The sequence below is a fragment of the Myodes glareolus genome, chromosome 14, assembly GCF_982192425.1.
Source record: "Myodes glareolus chromosome 14, mMyoGla1.1, whole genome shotgun sequence".
Taxonomy (NCBI): Eukaryota; Metazoa; Chordata; class Mammalia; order Rodentia; family Cricetidae; genus Myodes; species Myodes glareolus.
The window spans coordinates 17,840,863-17,868,348 of NC_142039.1; the positions used below are offsets into that span (position 1 = coordinate 17,840,863).

General features: G+C 34.4%; 1 protein-coding gene across 3 annotated transcripts in view; it reads left to right on the forward strand.

Annotated features, from left to right (window-relative positions):
• The window catches only part of Upf2 (UPF2 regulator of nonsense mediated mRNA decay), a 107,271-nt gene that overhangs the window by 52,696 nt on the left and 27,089 nt on the right, over positions 1-27,486 (forward strand). For all 3 annotated transcript variants that reach the window (XM_085699094.2, XM_087896389.1, XM_085699095.2), the window contains exons 10-16: positions 3,270-3,383; positions 10,987-11,103; positions 12,978-13,163; positions 16,998-17,201; positions 18,094-18,369; positions 20,657-20,840; positions 26,169-26,308. In XM_085699094.2, coding sequence (XP_085555220.1) covers positions 3,270-3,383; positions 10,987-11,103; positions 12,978-13,163; positions 16,998-17,201; positions 18,094-18,369; positions 20,657-20,840; positions 26,169-26,308 — 1,221 coding nt within the window. The remainder of the gene's footprint in view (positions 1-3,269; positions 3,384-10,986; positions 11,104-12,977; positions 13,164-16,997; positions 17,202-18,093; positions 18,370-20,656; positions 20,841-26,168; positions 26,309-27,486) is intronic.

Genomic DNA, 27,486 nt, shown 5'->3' on the forward strand with positions numbered 1-27,486 from the left:
GACCTGAACACCTCACATAAACAACTTAAGAGAGGAAGGCACATTTTGTTCATCTTGGAGAGTTGAACTGATGATCGCTTGACTCCATGTGTTTGGGGAGAGCATCATGGTGGCTGGGATGTCAGAGTGAATGGGAAATAGAGAATGAAGAAGAGGGCAGGAACCAGGTGTGGCATTCAAAGGCATACCCAGTGATCTACTTCTCCCACTTAGGGCCTTCTTCCCAGTTTTCCATAACAATGTTCAACATATAAGCTTCTAGATACATTCATAATCAAACTAAAACAGTTGATCAAGATAAGTGAAATACAAATATGTTTATGAGATATAACTGCATTTTTATTATGTATATGATTTTAAGCTTACATTTGCAATATAGCATTTTATCTACACTGTAGAACATAAAAAATAAATGAAAGCTGAGGCAAAATGTGTGAGTAGAAGTTTTAAATTTATCTTCAGCCCTCACTCCCTGTCCTATAGATTGATTGTACACTTTTTGAGACCAAATTAAGAAATATTATATGTAAATTACAGCAAATCTATTTATTCGTAGACTCAGAACAGATTACAAGGTTAGCATAAAATGGATTTGTAGAAAAGTGTATTGAATTAGTGGATAAAGTTAATGTAGAGTCAAAAGAACAAATTATACAGGAAAAAAATATCTTCTTGAACAAGTGTCTTTTAGCCCTTCTAGAAGGGCCAGCGGTTTCTTTTATATAGGGAAATAGTAAATGATAGGTATAAAGTAGTTTTAAAGATTTATGGGTAGACATATTTGAAGAGGTTATTTGGTGATGCACACTAACAGTAATTTAGTTTCATCTATCTTTAAATATTGAATTGGAAGCAGCATTTTTGTTAAGGTTAATTGGTAATATAAGTAACATCTTACAACAGTAATCACCGAACTGATAATATATAAACAAATACATATTGATGGTCTGTATTTAGTTTTACAGAAATATTGCTTCTCATTTTTTTGGCTAAAAGTAAGTGTAGTTTTGCATAAATTTTTGATATGTCTATGATTATAAATCATGAGGAAATGATAGTGAAGAATACTGGACGAGAAGTTATGATAAGTTTGTGGGGTCCCCCCCCAGTTATAGTCTTTCATGTTTCAGTTTCTCTTCTGAACACCAGGAATAGAGATAATTGATCTTTGTTTTTAAATTTTCATAGTTTTGAAGGGAATAAAAAATAGATCTTGTAGAAATAGGAGTAAAATAGTGATTTCTAGGGCAGGAGAGATGGCTCTGTGGTTAAAAGTAATGGCTCCTCTTCCAAAGGACCTGGATTTGGTTGCCAGCACCACATGGTGATTTGTAGCCACCTGTAGCTCCAGTTCTAAGGGCTCCAACATGCTTTCCCAGCCTTCACAAGCACCAGGCACACACATGGCATACATGTATACTTGCACATACACATAAAATGAAAATATATTTTTTTTAAAAAAGTGATTACCAGAATATGGGAAGGGGTGAAGATGGGGAGAAGTGCAGAGAGTAGCTGGTAGGGGTGTGGAGTGCAGTTGAGGGACAAGAGTTAACTCTTGATGCTCCACTGTACAGGAGGTTAACTATAGTAGGTCACAAATTCCAGAATAACTAGGAGGGCTTGGTGCGAGTGCAGAGATAGAATGTGTACTTGTTCTGCTCTGGCTGTATTTTCTCTTTGTCTCTAATCACAACGATACCCTTTATCTATAAATAATATGACTAAAATGAAGTTTTCTGGAATGTTTGTGATTTTGTTTTTGCTTGATATTCTTTTTGTTGATACTTTGGATTAGATTTAGTAATAATGACCTCCTAGTTTGCTCTGGGGTTTTAATAAACATAGTTTTATTTTAAAATCATCACTAAAGAGACTGAGTATTGTGTCACACACCTATAATCCTAGCACCCATGAGACAGAGACAGGAGGATAATTGCAAGTTTAAAACACCCTGGCCTAGATAGGATGCTTCAGGTCAGCCAGGGCTACATAATAAGACCCTGTCTCAGTCAGTCAACCAATTGATCAATCAAACAAAAATCACTAAAACTCTAAAAAGTCTAAATATTTATCTCTGTTTGCTATAGAAAGTAGATGTGTGAAAGTCAACAAATTCCATTGACTGTTTAGTTGTCTAGTTTGTAAAAGTTCAAAATGATCATGAAGTATATGACTGCTGATGAGATTAGCCCTTGTTTTTATAAACTTGGAATTCCATCATATTATGCTGAGTAAATTTCGGTTGACAGTTTGGAAATTTGAATCTTGGTGTTTGTTTACCCTGGTCAAAACATTGACACTTCTAAGATCTTTTTTTAATTGATTTTTATTGAGCTCTACATTTTTCTTTGCTCCTCTTCCTGCCTCCCCCCCCTTAGACCTTTCTCTTTCTTTCTCCCTCGTTTACTGTCTCTCCACCCTCCCCTGCTGCACCAGAAGAGTAAAGCTATCATTTTTCTCCTGAATATTATAAATGTTCTGGATAAAATAAGTAGGTAATATTCTGGAAAGAACACTGAATTGAGATGCTACTATCTCATAATCATTGTTTACATAATAATTTTCTAGACTGTCAATTTGGATTTATGAAAATATAATTCTACAACTAATTACACTTTTCTTAATGTGTCTATATCATACTGTTTTAATGAAATTTTACTACATTTGATTATTTTTAAATGCGCGCATCAGTGTAGAACTCAAATTTGCAATGGATTTGAACTTTGACACATGATTATTTCTGGTAATAAAAACAACAGTGAATATATTGCATGTTTCATTGTAGTGAGTTATACAAAATCTGTAATATACATAGTATAACAACATCTGAAAATATTTTTCACTTAAATGAGCTTTTAGCATTTATATTTTTTAAAGCAGCATTTCCTAAAGTGTGTTCTTAAAATATTAATCTGATATACTGTTAATTGATAGTGGCTAATATTGCATAAAATTGCTTAGATTTCTTGAGAAATACTGATTTAAATTCAGTGAGTTACTTTGAAGTCTTCTTTAAGCCTTAAGAATAATTATTAAGAAAAACTAATGTCTTGGTTCCCCAAATTACTTGATCATGAGCAGTTTTGCAAAGTACTACCAAGAACTGGTATGGACAACATGGGCAAATTTTTCTTTAACTTAAAATAATATGAAGACAAATCTTTCCCAGTTGATTTGAAATATTTGAAGTGAATTAAAATATATTAAAGTAGTTCATTTCACAAGTATTCAAAATGTTAATTTCTAAGCAATGTCTTACTTTATAGGTACGAAAAAAGGACCAGATCAACATTGAAACAAAGAACAAAACTGTTCGTTTTATTGGAGAACTAACCAAGTTTAAGATGTTCACCAAAAATGATACACTGCATTGTTTAAAGGTAGGTGCTGTAATATTTTAAGTTTTATTTATGTTATAGATAAAATGAAATGATTAAACATTTGATTAACTTAAATCAATTTGTCAAGAGCAGTAAAAAGGAATATTGTTAAATATGTGAGTAAAGTAGAAAAGAAATGGTAAAATGATAGAAATTCAGGAATTTTAGTAATTAAAAAAGGGACAAAATATATCATGTAAAAGCCATATAAGTACAATACTTAGTTAAAATAATTTGTTGCTATCTACAGGAGGGATGGTTCTAAAAAGATAAACAAAGTAGGCTAGAATAAAAAAACAAAGTACACTTTATAAATACTAGTCAAGAAAACTGATCTTACCAAACTATTTTCAAAGTGTGAGGCAGAAAGCATACGGAACAGAATTGCTCTCATTTATGGAGAGGTTTCTTACCAAGAAAGTATTATGCATCTAGCAGCATGACTTCAAAATACATGAAGAAGTAACCACAGTAATGATAGGAAGAGTCCTATTAGAGTTTGATGAACAGTTTATCAAACTTTGATCTAATTGACATTATATGTGACACCAAGATAATATCTTCAGATGTGCATGGAGTTACTGAAATGCTTCAAATTGTGTTTTTTTTCCATAATGAAGTTAAATTAGAAATCAAATAATAACACTAATTTGTGTGGTAAAGTTGAGAGCAGAATTGATAAACCTGCATTTTAAATTATTATTTTTTTCTAAAATTCATTTTTTCCTAAAACAAATTTTCTACTTAAACTGTATTTTTTTAATTTAAAAATACTAATAGTTATTATAGATATTCCCTAGGGAGTCTCAAGAGAGTGCTTACCAGCAGAAGACATCTCAGGCAAACCTCAGGCAGCTAAGAGTGACTGGGAGCCATGCCAGAGATTCTTTAAATATATTAATTCATTTTTGTGTAATCTGAATTGTGTAAATCTATGTAGGAAGTATACATGTTTTCTGACATAGAATTCTGTTTCTAAGAATTTATTTTAAGAAAATAGTCATCAGTATATGTACAAATTAATCTGCAGGGATCTTTCTCATAAGTTTTTGTTTTCTTTTTTGAGAGTCTCTCAAGCTTACTACATTTTTTTCCTAAGGTACTAATATAACAGGCATGTGACACTAAGCCCAGCTTTCATACTGTTTTGGGGTTTTGCATTTGTATGTTTGTTTTCTGTCATTTTTCAACAAATACTTTACATGTGAAGGCTGCTTTACCCTGTCTTAGGGTTTCTATTGCTGTGAAGGAACACCATGACCATGGCAGCTCTTATAAAGAAAAATTTATAAGAAGTTTCCGTCCTGCCCGGTCTTGCAGCCATTCAGTCCAAAAGAAATAAACAGAGGCTTATGTTAATCATAAACTATTTGGCCTATTAACTCAGGCTTATTAGTAACTAGCTCTTAAAACTTAAATTAGCTCATAATTCTTGTCTATGTTTAGCCACATGACCCGGTACCTTTTCTCAATGAGGCATTCTTATCTTGCTTCCTCTGAGTCTGGCTGGTGACTGACTAGCTCAGCCTTTTTTCTTCCCAGAATTCTTCTAGTGTAGTCACCCCACCTATTCTTCCTGCCTGGCCAATCAGTTTTTTACTAAACTAATATGAGTGACAAATCTTTATAGTGTATGAAAGCTTTATCCCTCAACAGGAAAGCATTTAATTGCGGCTGTCTTACAGTTCAGAGGTTTAGTTCATTATCGTCATGACAGGAAGCATGGCAACGTGCAGGGAGACATGGTACTGGAGAAGGAGCTGAGAGGTCTACATCTGGATCAGTAGGCTACAGAAACAGAGAGAACCACTGGGCTGGGCTTGAGCTTTAGAAATCTCAAAGCCTACTCCTAGTGTGTTAAGTCAGAGTTTTGACTAGCATACGAAAAAATAGGTTTTAATGTGGCATTTTCATACTCATATATTATTATACTAGTTCCTTTTCACCCCTCCCCACTACCTTCTCCTCCCCATTCTTTTTAGTCTTCCTCCTCTCTCCAGATAATTAACTCTAAGCTCTCATGTGTTCTGTTGTTTTCTTGTTCCCTGCTGACCCCTCTTTAGACCTCTTTCTTCCCCCTCATTGTTCTTTCTGCATATATACACATATAAACACGCCGTTCAATCTAGTTTTCACGTGATAGAAAACATGTCTTCCTTATTGCACTTAACACAATCATTAATTTTTCTATAAATGATATAATTTCATTCTTACAACTAAATGTAATTCTACTGTGTATCTTTACTATGTGAGTTCCATATCTTGCCTGTTATATACAATAATATGACAGTAAACATGTTGTATGTTGAAGTATTTCTGTAGTCTGCTGGCCATGTGGTTAGGAGTGGTATGGTATAGTTGATCATTAGGCAGTTCTGTTTTTGTTATTTTGAAGAATTTCCATACTGACTTCCATAGTGACTGCACAAGTCTGTATTTTTACAACTTCTAAATAAGGATTTCCTTCTGCCCAGTTCCTCATCAACATTTGTTGTCATTTGTTTTCTGTGTATGTGTAGGTGAGTACCTATGTGTATGTGCTTGTGTTGATGGTGGTGAGGTTGTGCCAGGTTGGGTGTGTAGGTCAGAAGACAACCTTTAACTTTGTTTTAGGCAGGGTCTCTTTGTTGAGCTTCCATGCATGTTAAACTATCTGACTTACAAGTTTCTGGGAGTCTCTTTCTCTGCCTCTCATATGACTGTAGGAGCATTGGGATTTCAGGTCCACAGTACCATAGCTGGGAGGTCCTGTCATCATTGTTGGTGTGACAATGTTTATTGAACCATCTCTCCAGTCCTAATTTTTTTTTTTAATTTGTGTGTTTTGGGTCATAGTTACTTTGATGGGTGGCATAAAATCCCAATGTAATGGGGTTTAATTTTCTTTTTTAAGATTTATTTATTTTTGTGTGTGGGCGTTTTGCCTGCATGAGTATCTAGTGCACAGTCTGTGTGCCTGGTCTCTGCAGAGGTCAGAAAAGAGCATTGCAACCAAAGTTATAGATGGCTGTAAGCCACCCTGTGAGTGTTGTGAGAACACTCACATGTGAGAGCCCAGATTCTCTGAAAGAGCAGTTTGTGCTTTTAATGCTGGGCCATCTCTCTAACCCTTGATGTAGTTTGAATTTGTATTTTTCTAATGACTAAAGTTTTGAACACTTTTTCAAATATTTTTCAGCCACTTGTATTTTTTCCTGTAAGAATTGTCTATTCAGTTCATTAGCGAAATTGTTGATTGGTGTTTTGTTTTTCACTTTTTAATTTTGGGGGCACTTTATAGATTGTACTTGTCAGATTCTCACTTGTGCTGTATACTGTCAAATCATTCTGGTGTTTACTTCCTTTGCTGTGTGCAAGCTTTTTAAAGTTGTGTGATCTCATTTGTCAGTCCTTAATGTTGGTTCTTGAGCTATTGGAGTGCCTTTCAGTTATTTCCTGTGCCTGTATGTTGAAGAGTTTTGCCCATATTTTCCTCTAATATTAAGGTCTTCTATCCATTTTAAATTATTTTTTGTATAGTATGAGAGGAGAGGTGGTGTGTGTGTGTGTGTGTGTGTGTGTGTGTGTGTGTGTGTGTTTAAAGGCATGCATGCAAGTACATATGGAGGCCAGAGATTCATGTTAGATGTCTTCCTCTACAGTCTCCACCTTATTTTTTGTGACAGTATTTTCAGTGAACCTGAAGCTTATTCATTTGGCTAGACAGGCTAGCTAGCAAGCTCTAAGGACCAAAATTAAGGTTCTTAAATTTAGAGGTTAAAGTATGTGGTTCACGGAGCAATTACCTCAGAACCCTTGTTCCTTGATATGTCTGTTCAATTTTCCTGGCACCATGTGAAGATTTCTTAATTTATGTTTTTAACACTTTCATTAAAGATTAGGTGGGCATATATATGTGTGTGTGTGTGTGTGTGTGTGTGTGTGTGTGTGTGTGTGTGTGCGTGCGCACGCGTGTGGGGGTGCTTTTGGGTCCTCTGTTCTAGGCCATTGGTCTGTGTGTTTGTTTTTGTGCTGATACCATGCTGTTTCTTTCTTTGTTTCTGTAGCATAGTTTGAGGTCAGAGTTTGTGGTACTTAGCATTCTTTCTGCTTAATAAATGCTTTGACTGTATAAGGTATTTTGTGCTTCTATATGAATTTTAAATTTTTTTCATTCTGTGAAGAATGTTATTGTGATTTTAATGGGAATTTCATTGTCTGTAAATTGTTTTCAATTATATGATCAATTTTATTATGTATGAGTGTTTTGTCTGCATGTACGTCTGGGCACTGGTTGTATGCTTGATATCTTGGCAGTCAGAAGAGGGTATCAGATTCCCTCGAGCCGGAGTTACAGATGGTTGTGAACCCACCATGTGGGAACTGAAAATTGGATGGACCTGGATCCTGTGGAAGAGTAAGAGTTCTTAACAGCTGAGCCATCTCTCCAGCACTCAATTATATAATCATTTTTACATATTAATTCTGCCAGTTCATGGAAGATCTTTCCATCTTCCAGTGTCATCTTCAATTCTCATTGACTTTTCAGATTTTCATTGTAGAAGTCTTTCTCTTTATTGGATTACCTCCCACCTTTGTTTGTCAAGGTATTGTGAATGGATTTTTTACCTCCTGATTTCTTTTTCAGCAAGTACTTTTACTCACAGAGCCATCTATTTAGCCTGGTTTGCAGTTTGTTTGTTTGTTTGTTTGTTTTTTCTGAGAATTTTATATCTATGTTCATTAAGGGAATTGTTCTAGACAATTTTTTGTTGTTATCTTTATCCAGTTTTAGTATCAGGATGAGACTGCCTTTATAGAATGAGTGTGGTAGTTCCTTCTGTTTCAGAGAACAGTTCTGTGAGTACTGGCTCTTCTTTAAGCACTTGGCAGAATTTAGCAGTAAAGCTAATTTGTCCTGGGCTTCTTTGTTAAGGGCCCTCTACTATTTCAGTCTTATTGCTGGTTAAGGGTCTTTTTAAGTTCTTTGTGTCCTAGAATTTGATTTTGGTGTGTGATATATATCTAGGAATTTGTTTCTTGTATATTTTCCAGATTCTTTTGGAATATGAGTTTCAAAGTATTCCATAATGATATTCTGAATTTCACTGGAATCTTTTTATTTAAAAAAATTTATTGATTTTATTTTATGAATAGGAAAGATTTGCCTACATGTGTATGCACCATCTGGTGCTCACAGAGGTCAGCATCAGATCTGAAAGTGGTGTTAAAAATGGCTGTGAGCCAGCTGGGTGGTGGTGGCGCACGCCTTTAATCCTAGCACTCGGGAGACAGAGAAAGGCGGATCTCTGTGAATTTGAGGCCAAGCCTGGTCTACAGGGCAAGTTCCAGGACAGGCTCCAAAGCTACAGAGAAACACAGTCTTGAAAAAACAAAACAAAACAAAACAAACTGGCTGTGAGCAATCATGTAGGTGCTAGAAACCAAACCCAGGTCCTCTGCAAGTGCAGCAAGTACTCTTAACCACTGAGCCATTGCTCTCTAACTCCTCCTTTTTCATTTCTGTTATACTTAATTTGGTTCCTATTTATTGACTTTTTGTTTAAATTGTCTTCTGGTTTGTTGATCAATCACAGATAGATAAATAGATAGTTTTGATTTTTTTTATTTTTGTTTTGTTTTTTTAAGGAAGGGTTTCTCTGTGTAGCTTTGGAGCCTATCCTGTCCTGGAACTTACTCTGTAGTCCAGGTTGGCCTCGTACTCAAAGAGATCCACCTGCCTCTGCCTCCCGAGTGCTAGAATTAAAGGCGTCTATATCTCTATATCTATCTATCTATCTATCTATCTATCTATCTATCTATCTATCTATCTATCTATCGAGACAGGGTTTCTCTGTAGTTTTGGAGCCTGTTCTGGAACTAGCTCTTGTAGACCAGGCTGGTCTTGAACTCACAAAGATCCGCCTGCATCTGCCTCCCAAGTGCTGGGATTAAAGGTGTGCACCACCACCACCTGGTAATAATTTTTTTTTTAAAAAAAGAGTGCATGTGTGGTCTAATAGTATTTCATTATGATCTGATAAGATACAAAAATAATTTATATATTTTTTTGATTTTGTTCAGACTTACTTTGTGGCTTAGAATATTGTCTGTTTCAGAGATGGTATTACAGGCTCCTGAGAAGAATGTGTATTTCATATGTTGAATGACATGGTTGATGCCAGCTATCTTCCTCCATCTCTCTTCACTTTGTATGTTGAATATGGGTCTCACACTTGAAACTAGTGCTCACTGATTTGGTTATTCTAGCTAGCCAGGTTTCCCTGGGAATACGTTATCTCAGTCTCTGAGCACCGAAATACAGGTGGCCACCATATCCACTCAGCATTTACATTGCTAGGAATTGAAATTTGCCCTTTATTTCAAGTATTTTACCTGCTGAGCTATTTACTTCCGTATCCCAGCCCCTGCTAAATGTTTGTGTGAATTGTTCACTTCATTATTACATAGTTGCCTACTTTATCTCTTTTGATGGTTCAAACTCCATTTTATCTTAAAGTAAATCTACTTTATTTTAATTGTTACTTTGACTTAATCTAGAAGGAAATCTCAGTCAAGGGATTTCCCAGATCATATTGGCCTATGGACATGTCAGTGGTGTATTGTCTTGGTTGGTAATTGATATAGCAGGACCCAGCCCCCATGGATAACACAATACCTAGGCAAGTGGTCCTGGACTGTATTTATTTTTTTATTTTATGTGCATTAGTGTTTTGCTTGCATGTATGTCTGTGAGAGGATGTCAGATCCTGGAGTTACAGACAGTTGTTAGCTGCCATGTGGGTGATGGGAATTGAATTCCTGTTCTCTGGAAGAGCAGTCAGTGCTTGTAACTGCTGAGCCTTGTTTCCAGCCCCCAGTCCTTGCTTGTATAAGAAAGCTAGTTAAACGTGCCTGTGAGCAAGCCAGCAAGCAGTATCCTTCTTCCATGGCTTCTGCCTCAAGTTTCTGCTTGAATTCCTTCCTGACTCTCCTCAATAGTGGACTGTAAAACCTGTAAGCTGAAATAAACTCTTTGCTCTTCCACATGTAGAGTGTTTTATTATAGCAGCAGAAAGGAAACTATAACAAGAAGATATTGGATTAGCTATGTCAGTTTGTTTTCAGCTTTCATTTGCTTTAGATATTTGCATGATACATTGATTTCCATCTTTTACCTAACTTTGAGTATCTTTGTTAGATGTGTTTCTTCCAGACAAGAGGTTAAATCTTGTTTTCTTTTATCTCATAAGCTAGTTATATTTCTTTTTTTATTGATGAGTTGAGCCCTTTTCCATTTAAGATAAGCCATCCACATACATGCACACATATACATAAACTACACACATACATAATAAAGTAAAATAAATACACAGCATCTAATAAATATAGAAAAGAATTTGATATCAGTTTTCTTTTCTGAAAACAGATGTTAAACATATCTAAGTTTTTAGTAAAGATTTGATGTTGAACAAGATATTCAGCGATAAAACCTACTAAAGTAGACTTTATTTTCACTATTGACATATTACATGTTATTACACACAGGTGCTTGTATTGTTTTCTTTCTCTCTTACAATTCATGTGTTGTCTTTGTAGTTTTTCATCATTCTTATTATTCCAGATGCTTCTGTCAGACTTTTCTCATCATCATATTGAAATGGCATGTACTCTACTGGAGACCTGTGGACGATTTCTTTTCAGATCTCCAGAATCACACCTGAGGACCAGTGTGCTTTTGGTAAGGATTTGTAGATCCTGGTAAGAAGTTGAGGGTCTTGATTTACCTCAAGGATTCAAAGTATTAATCAATGTTGATTGTCTTCCTCTGCCATTTGAGTACAAGCATTTCTGCCTAAACTAGAACATACTGCACAAATGAACTGCCATCCTAGAGAGCCACAGAAATTTTTTGACCTTTGTTGCTAGTTAGTTCAAAACAAAAATTAATGAGCTGGCAATACAGTTCAGTGGGTAAAGGCACTCGCTATGCAAGGCTGGCAACCTCAGCTTGATTCCCAGAATCTACACAAAACATTACAAGAGAACTGACTCCATAAAGGTGTCCTCTGGCCTGCATACGTATACTGTGACACACATGTACCCACATACACGTTGTGCGTGTATGTTCACATATACATATATGCACATATTAATAATATTTTTTTTATTAAGGGAAAATGAAGTTAACTCTAAAACAAATTATCCAAATGAATAGGTACTCAGTACTGTTAGGTGGGAATCACCTTTGGTTTTGCTGTTTCTACCCATTTTTAATGTGTCATGTAAACACTTAAAGTATAACCTAGAAACCATAAAAATTTTTTAAAAGATTTATTTATTTATTTATTTATTTATTTACTTATTGTGTATACGGCATTCTGCCTCCATGTATGCCCGCGTGCCAGAAGAGGGCTCCAGATCTCATTACAGATGGTTGTGAGCCACCATGTGATTGCTGGGAATTGAACTCAGGACCTCTAGAAGAACAGCCAGTGCTCTTAACCACTGAGCCATCTCTTTAGCCCCCAAAATTATTTTTTACATAAAAAAATATAAAAATGGGGCTGAAAAGATGAAACAATGGTTAAAACTATGTGCTCTTCTTACAGAGGACCTAAGTTTTGTTCCTGATGCATATTTTAGGTGACTCATAGCTTCCTGTATCCCCAGCTGCCAGAGATCTGACACCCTATTCTGGCCTCCACAGGCACTACACACATATGTGCATATGTCCAACTCCATATATCCATAATATAAAATACATAGATTTTAAAAGTTAGAAAAAATCATAACATATAATCTTAAATTTTAATTTGGAAGAGAAGTTGATTAGCTGATTAGGATTTTGAAATGGCCGTCAAATTTTTTAAGCATTATTACATTTATTTCATAATGTAACCCACTACACATGCCTTGGTTGTGACATTTTATCTACCTTACTTTATAGTCTACTTTTGAGGCTGAATAGTTTTCTGGTGAGATTTGAAATAAAGAAATGTGAATTTATTTGTTGTTGGTTTTTTTTTTTTTGGCAGAAACTATTCTTGTGATGACCATCAAATGAAACCAAAATGCTCTCATTCTAGGATTCTCTGTTCCTAGCTTAACTTTTGTTCTCAGTGATAAGATTCAAGGCTAAAGTGGGGGCGATCACTCAACTTATCAGGATGTAAACTATCATGCTACTACAATTTTTAGAACATATTTAAATATTAAAAGAGTACTGTTATAAATGTGACTTGATTTATAACTACATGAGCCTGTATTAACCCTAAGGAGCAGAAGGCTCAAATGTGTAAGTGAAATTAAGGAATAAAAACCAAATAAAAGTACAACTCTGACTTGAGCTGTCCTGTATGTAACTGATTATAAATTCCTTCTTAGAGTTTATGTCATCCAGTATTTTACCATTTAATCTGGACCATCTCTACAGAGAAGAAAACTATTAGCCCCCAAGGTCTTAAAACTTAGTGTGGTCAACTTCAACTTGAAGTGTGACTGAAAAGGTCTCATTAGGATTTAGCCTCTATGCCATTGCCTTTTCAGAGAAGGTAAGTGTTTTTACTTCATGCATTATGGAATGTTTTGGTTAATCAAGACATTTTCTTTTAGGAACAAATGATGAGAAAGAAACAAGCAATGCATCTTGATGCACGGTATGTTACAATGGTAGAGAATGCGTATTACTACTGCAACCCACCTCCAGCTGAAAAGACTGTGAGAAAGAAACGTCCTCCTCTTCAGGAGTATGTCCGAAAACTTTTGTACAAGGATCTCTCTAAGGTTACTACTGAGAAGGTAAAATCTGAATCAGATCATTTAGTAATAGTCACCTTGAAATTTGTGATGATACTGCACTCATACACATTCTAGAACAGGTAGGAGTAGACCAGTGTTCTATTATGTATGATTTTGTTCAAGTTATCCTAAGAAGGAATTCATGAGATGCTACAGAATATTTAAGATATATGCTTTATATTTTTTTTTTATGACTTTTTATCATGTTTTGTAACTGGAGGTTTCTCTCCCACCCTCCAGTTCTGAAAAAGCACTCTGAGGCTTAATATTAATTAAAACTCTTTGGCCTATTAGCTCAGGCTTATTATTAACTAGCTCTTACAACTTTTATTAACCATTTCTATTATTCTATATTTTACCATGAGGTTTGTGTCTTATTACCTCACATCTTGCTTCTCTGGCGACTGTTGGCATCTCCCTTGACTCCATGTATTCAGTTTGGCTTTCCCATTTGACTGTATTCTGCCCTGCCATAGGCCAAAGCAGCTTATTTATTAACCATTGATAATAAAACATATTCGCAGCATACAAAGGGGCAACCCACATCAGTGTTTCACTTCTAAATTTAATTGTGGTGCTGTATATGTTTAAAACTTTATCTTTCTGTTGTTCTTTTTGTATTGTTGTTTAGTGTTTACAGAGCCTTGTGCATGCTAGACAGGCAACTGGTGCATGATCCCTCTCAAGTTTCATAAATTGGTATATCTATTTTTTTGAGTGGATCACAACAAGATGATATTTTTCAGAAAGAGCTAAGAGCCACTTACTTGTTGTGGTTACTAAATTGTGTTTTGTTAAAAACTACTTTTAAAATGTTCCTTGTTAATTTTACAAGTTGGCATGTAATAAAGTGCAGAGCTTCTTTATTGTTTAAGGTATTAAGTGGTAAGAAATGACTACATCTTTGAAAATTGAAGCTGTGCTTCAGAGTTGTTTAAAACAGTTTTTGAATGGGGTGAAAATTTGGAAGCATTGGAACATAGTGATGAAGTGATGACATTTCCAGTGAAAGTAATAAGTGGAGTAGGAGGGTCTTCTGTCTATGTGTTACTTTCATTGGTTAAATAAAGAGACTGTCTTGGCCTTTTGATAGGGCAGAAAATTAGGTGGGCGGAGTAGATAGAACAGGAGACTGGGAGAAAGAAGGCAGTGTGGCAGATGCCATGGCTCTTCTCTCCAAGATGGATGATGGTGAGACTCATGCCGGTAAGCCACAGTCACGTGGCGATACAGATTATTAGAAATGGGTTGAATCAATATGTGAGAGTTAGCCAATAAGAGGCTAGAACTAATGGGCCAGGCAGTGTTTAAATGAATACAGTTTCTGTGTAATTATTTAGGGTGTAAGCTAGCCGGGTGGGATGGAACAAAGGGCCCGCTCCTCCTTTTACAACAGATAAGGAGAGCATGCTCAGTACTTGAAAGGTGGTTATAGAAAACAGACATGAATGGACTATTTCACAATCTGCCAGTAGTATCTATTTTCTTCCATAACAAAAGTGGAAACAGTCTGTCTTCAGGAGAGCTCTACTGATTATGTTATTTCTACGAAATTTTGAAATAGTAAAACTAACATCTGGAGCATTTTTATTTTACTATACACTTCAGTATGCATTACACATAACTTGTTTGATTCTGTGAACTAGGAAATAAGTGTTAGTACTTTTATTATTTCCCATTTGACACACAAGGAAACTGAGGTTATCCTCTCTCTTAAGTGACTTAAAACATTTGTGTGTATGTATACATGTTTGTGTGTATGCATGTATATATGCATGTAGAGGCCAAAAGGTTAGTGATGATCAGGTGTTTTCTCTCACTAAATTGTGAGCTCACAAATTCAGCTTTCCTGACTTGTCAGCAAATTTCAGGGAGCTTCCTGTCTCTGCCTGTCCAGCATTGGATTGCAGGAGTGTATTCATGTCTGACTTTTTTTTTAAATGTGAACTTTGGGGGGCATCAAACTCAGGCCCTCATGATTGCATAGTGAGCACTTCATAGCTGAGCCACTTCCTCAACTTGATTTTTAAACTTTTTAAATATACCAAATAATGGGTCTCACTATGACTTTTTCATACATAATGTGTCATTATTCTTTTTCCTACTCCTACCCTCCCCCACACCCCCTTTTTCTTCTCGATCTCCTTCTGTCCTTCTGTTAGTCTTCTCGTCTTTCATATCTCATATATTCCTTTACCTTCCCTATTTCTATCCTTCCCTGTCATCTATAAGTCTTCATCACCCAAGTTTTTTTATACTTTGTATTCTACAAATACACACACACATATAAATTTAAATTTAGAGTCCCCATGAGAGAGAACATGTATTATATGTCTAAGTATGATTTATCTTGCTTAATATAATGATCTGTAACTCTATTTTCCTACAAATCTCATAGTTTCATCTTTCTTTATAACTAAGATTCCATTGTGTGGTATATTTTTTTTTTTATTCTTTCTCTGTTGATGGGCGTCTTAACTATTGTAAAAAAGTGTACCAGTAAACACAGATGTTCAGGTATCTCTGTGGTACGATAACCTAGAATACTTTAGATATATACCCAGGTGATATATTTGGTCATATGGTGTAGTAGTTTTGATATTAGTTTCCTTGAAGAATATCCCTATTGACTTCCATAGTGGCTATACTAGTTAATATTCCTACCAGTTGTGATGCAAAGTTTATCTTTCCACATTATTTTTTTTCTAGATGGTACTGGAACTCATATAGGCCAGGGCTGACTTTGAACTCACAGATTCACCTGCCTCACTCTCCTGAAAGTGGGTTTAATGGTGTGAGTCATCACCACTGACTCTTCCTACATTCTTATCAGCATTTGTTTTTTTGATGATAGCCATTATGATTGGGGTAACATGGACTCATAATGTAGTTTAATTTCTTTCTTTGATGGCTTAAGATTTTGAACACTTTTCCATATATTTATTATCATTTATACTTCTTCCTGCTAATTCATTTATTGATTAGAAGGTATTGTCAGTATTTAACCAAACAGTAATAATCAGTTCTCATTTCTATATCTCTTCACTCTGCTGATTTTTAAATTTTTTTCAGGTGCAGACGCTTTTAAATGTATCAACTCCGTTAATTTTTTTGAGTTATTTCTCATGCTTATGTAGTTCTTTCAAGAAGGCCTTTCCTGTGCCTGTGTGTTAACATGTTTTTCTCTAGCACTTTCAGCCTTTCAGGTATTTCATTAATAATGTCTCAATCCATTTTGAATTTACTTTTCAAGGGAAAGAGAATGATCCAGCTTCATTTTATTCCTTATGGATATCCAATATGATTTGCTAAAGAGGCTGTCTTGTTTGGTTTTGTTCTCTGATGTATGTTTTTGTGAAAGATTAGATGGCTCTGATTGTGTAAGTTTATTTCTAGGTCATCTGTTCTATTTCATTGGTCTGAACTTGAGGTTTTTTTGTTAGAAAGTAAATTTTGAAATGAGATTATTTGTGTCAAACAAGAGAACACTAATTTTGGCAAACCTTGGGTTTTCTTTTTCAGTGAGCTAAGTCTTTAAGTATATACCATTGGTTTGATTTTTTTTTTTTTTTGGTAATTGCCTACTAAGCCATCTCATTAGCTCTTCTTTAAGAACCCAAATACTCTAAGAATTTTGAGAAATTATGGAAAGGTTTAGAGAATAATGATAGTAAATTTTCAGTAATAATAAATCTCATTTTACCTGTTTCTAAAGTAAGAAAATTGAAGTATTTCAGATTTTAAAAGTTCTGTGTCTCTGCATGATAATAAGACTAAAGTAGCTGAATTATTATACATGCTTATCTTAATAATTTAAATATTTTCTTCATGTAGGTTTTGAGACAGATGCGAAAGTTGCCCTGGCAAGACCAAGAAGTAAAAGATTATGTCATTTGTTGTATGATAAACATCTGGAACGTGAAGTACAATAGTATTCACTGTGTAGCCAACCTCTTGGCAGGATTGGTACTCTACCAGGAGGATGTTGGAATCCATGTTGTGGATGGAGTACTTGAAGATATTCGATTGGGAATGGAGGTAACATTTCCTTTATTGTCACCGGGTTAGAATTTGTGGAGAACATAAAGTCTCTAAATCCTAGAATTGAATAATAATTTGAGCACACACCTTTAATCCCAGCACTCAAGATGTAGAGGCAGGCAGATCTCTGTAAGTTCAAAGCCAGCCTAGTCTATAGAGTTGAGTTCCAGAACAATCAGGGCTACGCAGAGAAACCTTGCCACGTAAAAACAAACAACAACAACAACAAAAACATACGAAAAGGAAAATAATTAATGGAATAGCTGTTCCTTTTTTGTATTAAATCATTTGCTGCTCCTTGGGAGTTGTGAGTAAACTTGTATTAAATTTCCTGCTGCAACCTCAGACAATCACCAGTATTTTTTTCTGAAGTTTTTTAAAGCTTATTTTGTCAGATTATACTAAATTTTTATTATTTCTAGCTTACTGTTGAGATGAGACTTCTAGGAATTCATAAGCGTATTAATTATAAAATTGATAATTATAGGAATTTTCTCTAAGGACTTTATTTTTCTTTTCTTTTTTTCTAAGTACTTTTTTAATAATATGAATCTAACATAACCAACTACTTGTGTTTTTTGATTCATAGTTTACAAAGAAAATAGGTTGAGTGGGCTGATAGGAAGAATTCAGTGTAACTATTTAGGAAAAGTTCATTTAATGATAGGTTAATATTCAATTTAATATCTAACATGTTCTTTATATGCCTAAAGAGTGAAAGGATGCATTAAAATGGCCGTATTATTAGGCAAGGAATAAGGAAATTATCTTCGTTTCTCTGGTGAATGTTCTTTGAATATTTGATAACTGTTAAGTTTGATTAACTCCTACAGTTATATTGCTACTCTTCAGTGAAAACCTGTGGGGTGTTTTTTGTTTTGTTTTTCAGGTTAATCAACCTAAATTTAACCAGAGGCGTATCAGTAGTGCCAAGTTCTTAGGAGAACTTTATAATTACAGAATGGTGGAATCAGCTGTTATTTTCAGAACTCTTTATTCTTTTACTTCATTTGGTGTAAACCCTGATGGTTCTCCAAGTTCACTGGACCCTCCTGAGCATCTGTTCAGAATTAGATTAGTATGCACTATTTTGGATACCTGTGGCCAGTACTTTGACAGAGGTTCCAGTAAACGAAAACTTGACTGCTTCCTTGTATATTTTCAGGTATGTAAGCACAGTATGCAGTTTGGTATCATTGAATGAATGTACAACTAAAATTTTAGCAAAGAGATGATATATGTTGTTTCTATATGTTCAAAATTAAGTTATACTTATTGTAGAGACCTTATTGTGCGATGGATTCATACACAAACACACTTTAATTTTTTGCAGTATTTATCATCAATAATAATTGGTTGCTAATTTTGAGAATTATATAGATTGTGAATTTGGCATAGTATATAGATTATGGTATTTGATACAGTAATTCTTAAAGTTCTTGAAGGTTTTGGGTGTTTGTTTTTTGAGCAAGGGTGTCACTGTATAGCCCAGGCTGGCCTTGAATTCATGACCCTCCTGCCCCAGCTTCCCAAGTGCTGGGATCATAGATATGCAGTGCCACAACCAGCTACTTGCAACTTGATAACATTCTTCTCTCATGTGTGTTTTAGTTTATATTCAAAATACTTGTTTCTAAAAGATCCAATTTAATCTGCTTAATTGTTTACTTACTAACCTATTTAGAGAAATAGCAGATCACGTAAACATTTATAGTTCAGAAACCAAATGCATTTATTAGTAAACTCTTGGGTTTTCCTTTTTATATTTTATTTATTCCATAATTTGATTAAGTGTGGCGTAAATTAAATTCAGTACAAACATAGGTATAATTGTACAACTTCTGTAAAGTTTGTATCACAGACGGTAACTTCTAGGTTGGTTGCACATACCTCAGTCATCATTCCCTGCAAAATACAATATAATAAATATTAATTAGAAAGGACAGCTCGTCATCAAATGCTTAAGTTGTTGCTGAGTAAATATCAATAGTATTTGATGATACACAACCACAGTTGTTAGCAATTTACCTCTTGAGAAGGAGTATTATAACTCCAGGCATTGGAAATGCATCCACATAGTAGCCAGGATTGATCTGGGCGTAAATAATGTTGGGGAATTTCATTTTAACTTTATCCTACTCCTGTATCTACTGTCTTATTTCATGAATTTATGAGCAAGAAAAGAGGAAAAGAGTTTGCAGGTTTGGGAGTCAGAGTCCGTTTTATGTAAGGACTGTCTTAAACTGGAGATGTCTATATTAAATACCTGAGTTGTGCTTGAAAGAGATGGCTGTAAGTATTAATATCCAAAGTAGAATCTCTTTGAAAAGAGAATTCTAATTTGATGTCTGCTATTCCAGCCTCAGAAATAAGAGCCACATAGAAATACCCAGGACTGAAAATCAACAAAGGTGTTTTCCAAGTTAGTTTGACAGAAAAATGTGGCAGATTTTAAATAAATGTACTGAGAGTTTGAAATGAGTTAGGCTTCAGAGAGGAGATTATTTATTCTGCTTAGAATATGAAATGTCAGCTGTCTGCGGTGAGGTTGTTATATCTCACTAGAATAGAGTATAGATTATGTTTTAGAAGGTTCTAGAAGGCAGGTAAAAAGGATCAGCTGGAAAATGCTGAACTCCAAGTGCATGTGTATTATCTGGGATATTGCTAAAATGATTGGAACTACATTTCATTTCTATAAGCTTTCTGGCAAGACCCACACTTTGAATAACAAGAGCCTAGGCCACAAGGTGAAGAGGAAGAAGAACACGTTTGTGCTAGCAAAAATATATTTTTTAATAAAAAAGCATTTTTATAAAATATATATGCTTAGGTTGTGCTACTTGTTAATATATATTAGGAATTAGAACAAGAGCAGGTAAAATGAGGGAACACACTAGTATAGAGGAAAAATATCTACATAGTAGCATGTACATGGTAGCTGTTTAGTAAATGTTCATAATTTACTTAGTTTTCAAAAAGTTTCATCCTCAGATATTTTAATGACCTTTTAAAAAATATCAAAGCAAGTAGCATAGAAAAAATAATGACAATTTATCAAAACTGTGGCATCGAATTTGCTTCAATAAAGTTAAATGCGTCAACTCCGGGGCATGGAAATGGGTTTTCCACTTTTGTTTCAGAGTACCTGAAAGAGTATTTGGTATTTTGTTTATACTTTCTCCATGTCTGCTTCTTTCTTTCTTTTTTTTTAAATCTATGGCAGCCAGAATAAAAATGTTTGACTAAAGTCAACAACTGGCTCAAAAATTACATAGATAGGAGGAAATGATTGGGATTAGGATCATTGCTGTTGACCTTTAATAAAAAGTATAGGTTTCTTGTTCAATCTTTTAACTTAGTTATTTTAACTAGGTAACATCACAATACAACTATTTTAAATTTTTGTTATTAATTTCTTATAGCTAAATTTATTTTTCATTTGTTATCAGCGTTATGTTTGGTGGAAGAAAAGTTTGGAGGTTTGGACAAAAGACCATCCATTTCCTATTGATATAGATTACATGATCAGTGATACACTAGAACTTCTAAGACCAAAGATCAAACTCTGTAATTCTCTGGAAGAATCCATCAGGCAGGTACAAGACTTGGAACGAGAATTCTTAATAAAACTAGGTAAGCAATTCATTACAGAGAGAAAATGAAGGGGATTTGGTCAGATTGTCTCTAGAATCTGTTTTATAATGTTTCCAGTCAGAGTTTTGTATTTGCATACCTTGTGTCTTTGATGTTGAGTATTGCATAATAGGGTTAGGTGAGACCTTTGTGACCTAGTTGGTTTCACTAAGTGATCTCAAATTGAAATAAAACAGTCAAGCAGGACTTAAAGCAAGTGATAGTGAAGGAAATATACAATCTTGTGAGCTGCTCTTAATTTTAGACTCTGGTTTCTAATCAAGCCTTTGGATGAAAGGTCTCATATGTATAGCATATTTTCAACTGCTATTATTCCTGAAAACACACGGGCTTTGGAGCGTGGAAGGGAGTACCAATTTAAAATTTGTAATAACTCTACAAAATTTCCGATCTTTTTCATTAGTAGATTTGACTGTCCTTCAGAGTCTAGAGAAAATGTGCTCTTAGAAGATTATCTTTACAATTCTCTTCATCCTTCTGAGGTAGTTGTAGTATACTAATAGCTTTGTCACCAGGTAACAAGTACAAGGTCTAGTCTTGCCAACCTAGTTTGTGTGCTAACAGCTCTTCTGTCTCATCTGTTTTATTGTAATATTTTCAAAGTTATGTTTTCAGGATTGGTAAAACTATTATTTTATTTCTCATTAGCACGTAGAATGTTCATGCACATCTTTAGTTTCAGTTACACTTATGCTGTTACTTTATTAGGTTATATGTCTCAAGACTCAGTTTAAAGTAAGGGCATAAGTAATAGTCCTCTCCCTACCCCGGGCATCCAGAATATTGATAACTTGCTATCTCCAAGGTAATTCCTCATTTGGAGAACATGCTTGTGCTTGCCTGATTTTTTTTTTTTTTTAATTTCTGCCACTGACTGTGCAAGTACTGTCCTGTTGCTCACCTCACAGAGACCTACGGTGAATCTTGGCTTTTCAATCTTGATCCAAGTTACCCAATTTCTTTTTCTTTTCAGATTTCGAATTACATAAGCACTTCAGCAAAGCGTATCATCTTATATTATCATTCTAAGTGTTCACATTCTTTATGTGTTTTTAAACTGTTAAAGTGTAGCCTAGGGCCCAGAAATTTTCATAAGTGGTTCAACTGCATAAAAGGAAAGAGAAAAGATTACTTTTTTTTTTTTTTGTAAATTAAAGAGTTAAAAGACTTTGAATTTCTTTTGGGGAGCCCAAAGAGCAAAAAATGAATCACCATATATGGTTTGAAACTCTAAATATGGTGGCACTTAAAATGGGTCTGTGCCAAGTTATCTCTGATTTTAGAAGTTAGATAAAAGGAAAAGGTTATATGCAGAGGATATATTTTAAGTAAGCTTTCTGTTAATAGACTATTGCATTGTGCAGTATTTTTGCCTTTCATTGTTTGTCTTTATGCACCTGGAAACGCCTCATTTTAGTTTTATAGCATCCAGTGCAAAGAGTGAGGCTAGTGGGAAATACTAAAATTATTTTTTAATGTCTTAAACCATTTACAGTATTACCACAGATAATGTTTATGGCAGTAATTCTGAATAATTCAAAGAAAATCACATATTACATTCATAAAGAATGATGTGTTAATATACTTTGTATTCTTTTTTTTTTATTTTTCTTGGTCTTTGTAGTTTTGTAACTGAACTTTTAAATCTTTGTTTTGTTTTAAAAAATAGATTATATTCCTTTGAATTTGCCTTAGTTACTTAATTCTATTGTTTGACTCTAAGGTTTTTCCAATTTTATATCCCTGTGTTAATTTTTAAAGTGACTTTCATTTCTTTAGGTAAATAGAATAGAACGAAAAGGGGACTAAGACTTTTTTTAAATTACAAATAAAGCCAAAGTGGTATTATTTAATTTTATTTTGGAAGTTCCAACTAGTACTGCAAAGAACAGATAAGAGGGAAGTGAAAATAATATTCCTGCCAGGTGGTGGTGACACACACCTTTAATCCTGGCACACAGGAGGCAGAGGCAGGCAGAGCTCTGTGAGTTTGAGGCCAGCCTGATCTACAGAGTAAGTTCAAGGACAGCCAAGGATACACAGAGAAACCCTGTCTGGAAAAATAAACACATAAAAATGCAAAAATGAAAGAAAATAAGATATTTATGTAAATAAGTATGTTATAGAGCAAAAGAATATATTTTTTAAATTGTAAACAAAGCCAAAAGCTATTAAAGGTCCAAAATTAGTTCTAATTAATAATAAATAAGGCAATTTAGCATATGATGAATAAGGATTTTTAAAAATAGAATAAAGAAAACCAGTGAACTAAATGTGTTGAATATTTATTTTTTAAAGGCTTAAAGATGATTTAGTACTAGTGTTTCCCAATTTTAAATTGTAGAAGAATGCACCCAAAAATAACAAATTTGGTTGTTTGAAATTTTCCGTATATGTGGTTCAGTGGCATATACCTGTAATCTCAGCACTTGGAAGGCAGAGGCAAAGAGTCAAAGGCCAGTATGAATATTAAGGGAGACTTTGTCCCAGAAAAACAAGATAACAAATCCACAAAATAAACAAAACCCAACAAAATGCACACATTTTATACAGTTTGAAATTAAGAGAAAAATTGTTTCCATTCCAAGTTATTATCACTTTTATGTGAAGTGCACAAACTGATAGGCTAGCATCTGTAAGGCTAGGTAAATGAACATGACATATGTAAACCAAGAAAGTTTGTTCTAATGAATATGGTTTGTTTGCCAGAATGATGGAGGTATTACTTATGTGTGACAAACAAAGCTCAAATTAAAGCACCAGCTAAGGTATAAGACAGGTTAAAAAATACATGCTCTTATGACTTCCAAATATATGAAGGATAAGTTCAACTAAGCAGAGAAATACAAGTTAAACCACCTGAACAGAGACTTTAAAGTAGTTACCACCCCTGTGATAAGCAGAAAAACTGAATCATGAAGCAATTCAAGTTGAAAGATAAATGCATTTTATTTTGTTCCCCAAGTATACTTCTAACATTTTAATATTCTAAATTTTGTCTGTATTTTGAAGTTTCTTATCCGTATGTCCTTTATATGGTTTCTATACATTGTTTACATTGACAGTTTCCTAGGAATTCATAGTTTGGTTATTACATAATTGAGCAAATGCAAAAAGCAGTACTTACAAATTGTTTTTGAAGCTTTGTTGCAGTACAAATGAAAATGTTAGAAATAATATTATTTTTCCTGATATTTTGGAAACATTACTATCAAAATGGTTGCTTACATTTTGTTTTCTCCAGTTGCTTACATATTGTTTTCTCAGTGATGCATATTTAATGAAGGGAGGACAATGATATAATGTTTCATATCACAGAAATTATCTCTGTGTATGTGTACTGGTAACATTTAGATATAAACTGACTTTGCCTTTGATAATTATCAGTCATATTTTGGTTTTTAAAATGTTTTTATTATTATTTATGTGCATTGATATTTTACTATGTATGGATGTTGGGTCCTCTGAAACTGGAGTTGCAGACAGGTGTGAAGTGTCATGTGGGTTTGGGGAACTGAGCCTGGGTCCTCTAGAAGAGCAATCAGTGCTCTTAACCATTGAGCCATTTCTCTAGCCCCCAAATATTTTGTTTTTAAAATCTAGTTAGGGATCTGTAAAATGGCTCAACAGGTAAGGATGCTTGCCACCAAACCTGACCTTGACTTTGGTTCCTGGAACTCACATGGTAGGAGAGAACTGACTTCTGTAGGTTGTTCTCTGACCTCAACACTTATGCCATGACATGATATACACACAACATACATACATACATACATACATACATATATATATATATAAAATCTACTACTTTTATGTATGAAAAATAGTAAGCAATAAGTGAATACTTTCATTAATGGAAACGTAACCTGAGACACTATCTGTTGGTCTTCAGTATGAATTTTACTTTAAAAGCAGATACTTCTGAACTTCATTCATCTGTTCTCTTTTTCTCTACAGACTGAAAATAGGTACATTAATTGCTCTGTGCTTAAATAATTTTACCAGTTGCTTAGGCTTAGAGCACTAGAGTAAATTTTTGTTGTTACTGATTTGTCTAGTAATTCAAATTCTGACATTCAGTACTCATAAAATGCAAAGACTAATATTCATTATTAGTAATTCTTTCTGTATTTTACTAAAATTTTGTGTGTAACTAGTATTTACTTACTAAATACCTACTCTACTTATCAATGTGTAGCTTCTCCTAAGTTTGAAGTATATAAACTAAGTTCTTTATCCTTAATGTTATTATGCAACATTTATGAAATTGTTAGAAAATCAGTAAGATGTCATAGCATCAACATGTACTCCATGTGATTCAGGAACAGGCAGTAGGTAAATTTTCAACAGATTGGAAGAACAGATTAGATTTACAACTGCATATTCAAATATGCTCCATTGGGAAGGAAAGTGGATGAACAATGTGTAAAGACAGCATGTTCTGTGCAAGGTGTGGGGAAGAGATGGGAAATAGGTCGGATAAGATTATGTTATGTGTATCTTTAAAGTAGGACGAGTGGGTTGGAATTCAGTCCAGTATGAAGAGCTGCACAGTGAGATGTAGAAGAGCACAGGAAGTGAAATATTTGGGCCAGTTACCCCAAGGAAGGAAATGCTGCTACTAAAGAAAAAATTAAGCTGTATAATAACCCTACTGTGGCCTTTTGTGCTTTTCTTCTTTAAAGTGCATTGAGGGGCTGGAGAGATGGCTCAGCGGTTAAGAGCACTCACTGGCTGCTCTTTCAAAGGTCCTGAGTTCAATTCCCAGCAACCACATGGTGGCTCACAACTATCTGTAATGAGTTCTGGTGCCCTCTCTGGCCTGCAGGCAGACATGTAGGCAGATATTGTATACATAATAAATGAATAATTATTTTTTTTAAAAAAGTACATTGAAATTGATAGCCAAATGTAATTTCTTCATTAAAGTAACTTGATTTTTATTTTATTTTATTTTTGTAGTTTTGGAGATTGCTGAACTATTATTTGTAGACTGTGACCATGCGTCTATTTTATATATGTCTGAGATAGAGTTTAGACAGGATAGGATACTTTTTTAAAGTATTTGAAGCTTTAAGAAAAGGGAAAAGAGGTATACACATACTTACATATTTTTCTAGTTTAGTGGCTAGTAAATGTATTGCTTTTTTTTTTACAGTGTTTCTCAATTATTTTCAATTCTGATCATTTATTCTGAGAAAATGGCTTTTGATTAATTATAGTTTTTAAGTAAAGTGTTGGTATAAAAATGGTAGTATAGCGTTTCTCTTTCTAAGTGTATTTTCCTACTTTTGTCTTGTTTTCAAGGCCTAGTAAATGACAAGGAGTCCAAAGATTCTATGACAGAAGGGGAAAATCTTGAAGAGGATGATGAAGAAGAAGAAGGAGGAGCTGAAACTGAAGAACAGTCTGGAAATGAAAGTGAAGTGAATGAGCCAGAAGAAGAAGTAATTACTTTTATATCTACAGATAAATTTGTGGCTATATGTGCAGAAGAATATTTGATCGAGTAAATAGTTTAAAAGCTTTTTATTACACACACACACACACACACACACACACACACACACACGGCCCTGTCTGTACCATAGCACACAATTGGAGCTCAGGGATCAGTTTGTAGGAGTTAGTTTTCTCTTTGGATTTTAGGGGTTGTACTCAGACCATTGGGCTTTGCAGTAAGTGCTTTTCCATGTGAGCCATCTCTCCAGTAAAGATTCTTAATTAATAGATATCTCTCCTTTGTTTTATTACTGAAAATGTAACTAATATAATTCTATTATAACATCCCTTGATGAAGGGTTTTTATAGACACTAATACTAGGATGATCATAGCATTTTTATTTAATTAGCAGTTCGAGAAAAACATTGTTTTAATCTCCTATGTGTCTTAATCTTATTGTTGAATATGGACAATCTGTGGGCTTTATAATCTGAAAACTATTGTATTGACTAAATATTCATATACGTTACTTTATTTTTACCAACTTGAGTAGTTCTGAAACAGACCCCCTGAAACTGGAGTTACAGACAGTTGTGAACTGCCATGTGGATGCTGGAAATTGAACACAGATCCTTTAGAATAACCAGTGCTCTTAACTGCTGAGTCATCTCTCCAGCCCTCATTTCTTTGGTTTCGATATTGAACTTTGTGTTTTGGAAGGGTTTATCACTTTAAATTACTTGTAGTTCAAATCAAAGAAGGTAACATTACACATGCTATATCTCTGGTAGGGAGAAATGCAAACAAATGTTTAATTGGAGGAGTTATATGGCTGTCTAAAAAGATAGGTTGACTTTGAGAAAAATGAGATTGGAATGCTTCTCTTCACCCTTCAAGGTCCCTCTGTTCCTTATAGCTATCCTCCAAATATAAGCAGAGAAAATTATTGAAGAAGAAGGATGTGTTGTAGAGTAATAAACATGGGGAGGGGAATTCTATGACTGTTTACTCCAGTGGAGAAAGAAAAGGCAAGACTTCAACTTATTAGAAACAGTAGGAGCCAAGTGGTGGTGCACACCTTTAATCCCAGCACTCAAGAGGCAGAGACAAGTGGATCTCTGTGAGTTTGAGGCCAGCCTGGTCTACAGAGTGAGTTTCAGGAAAGGTTTCAAAGCTACAGAG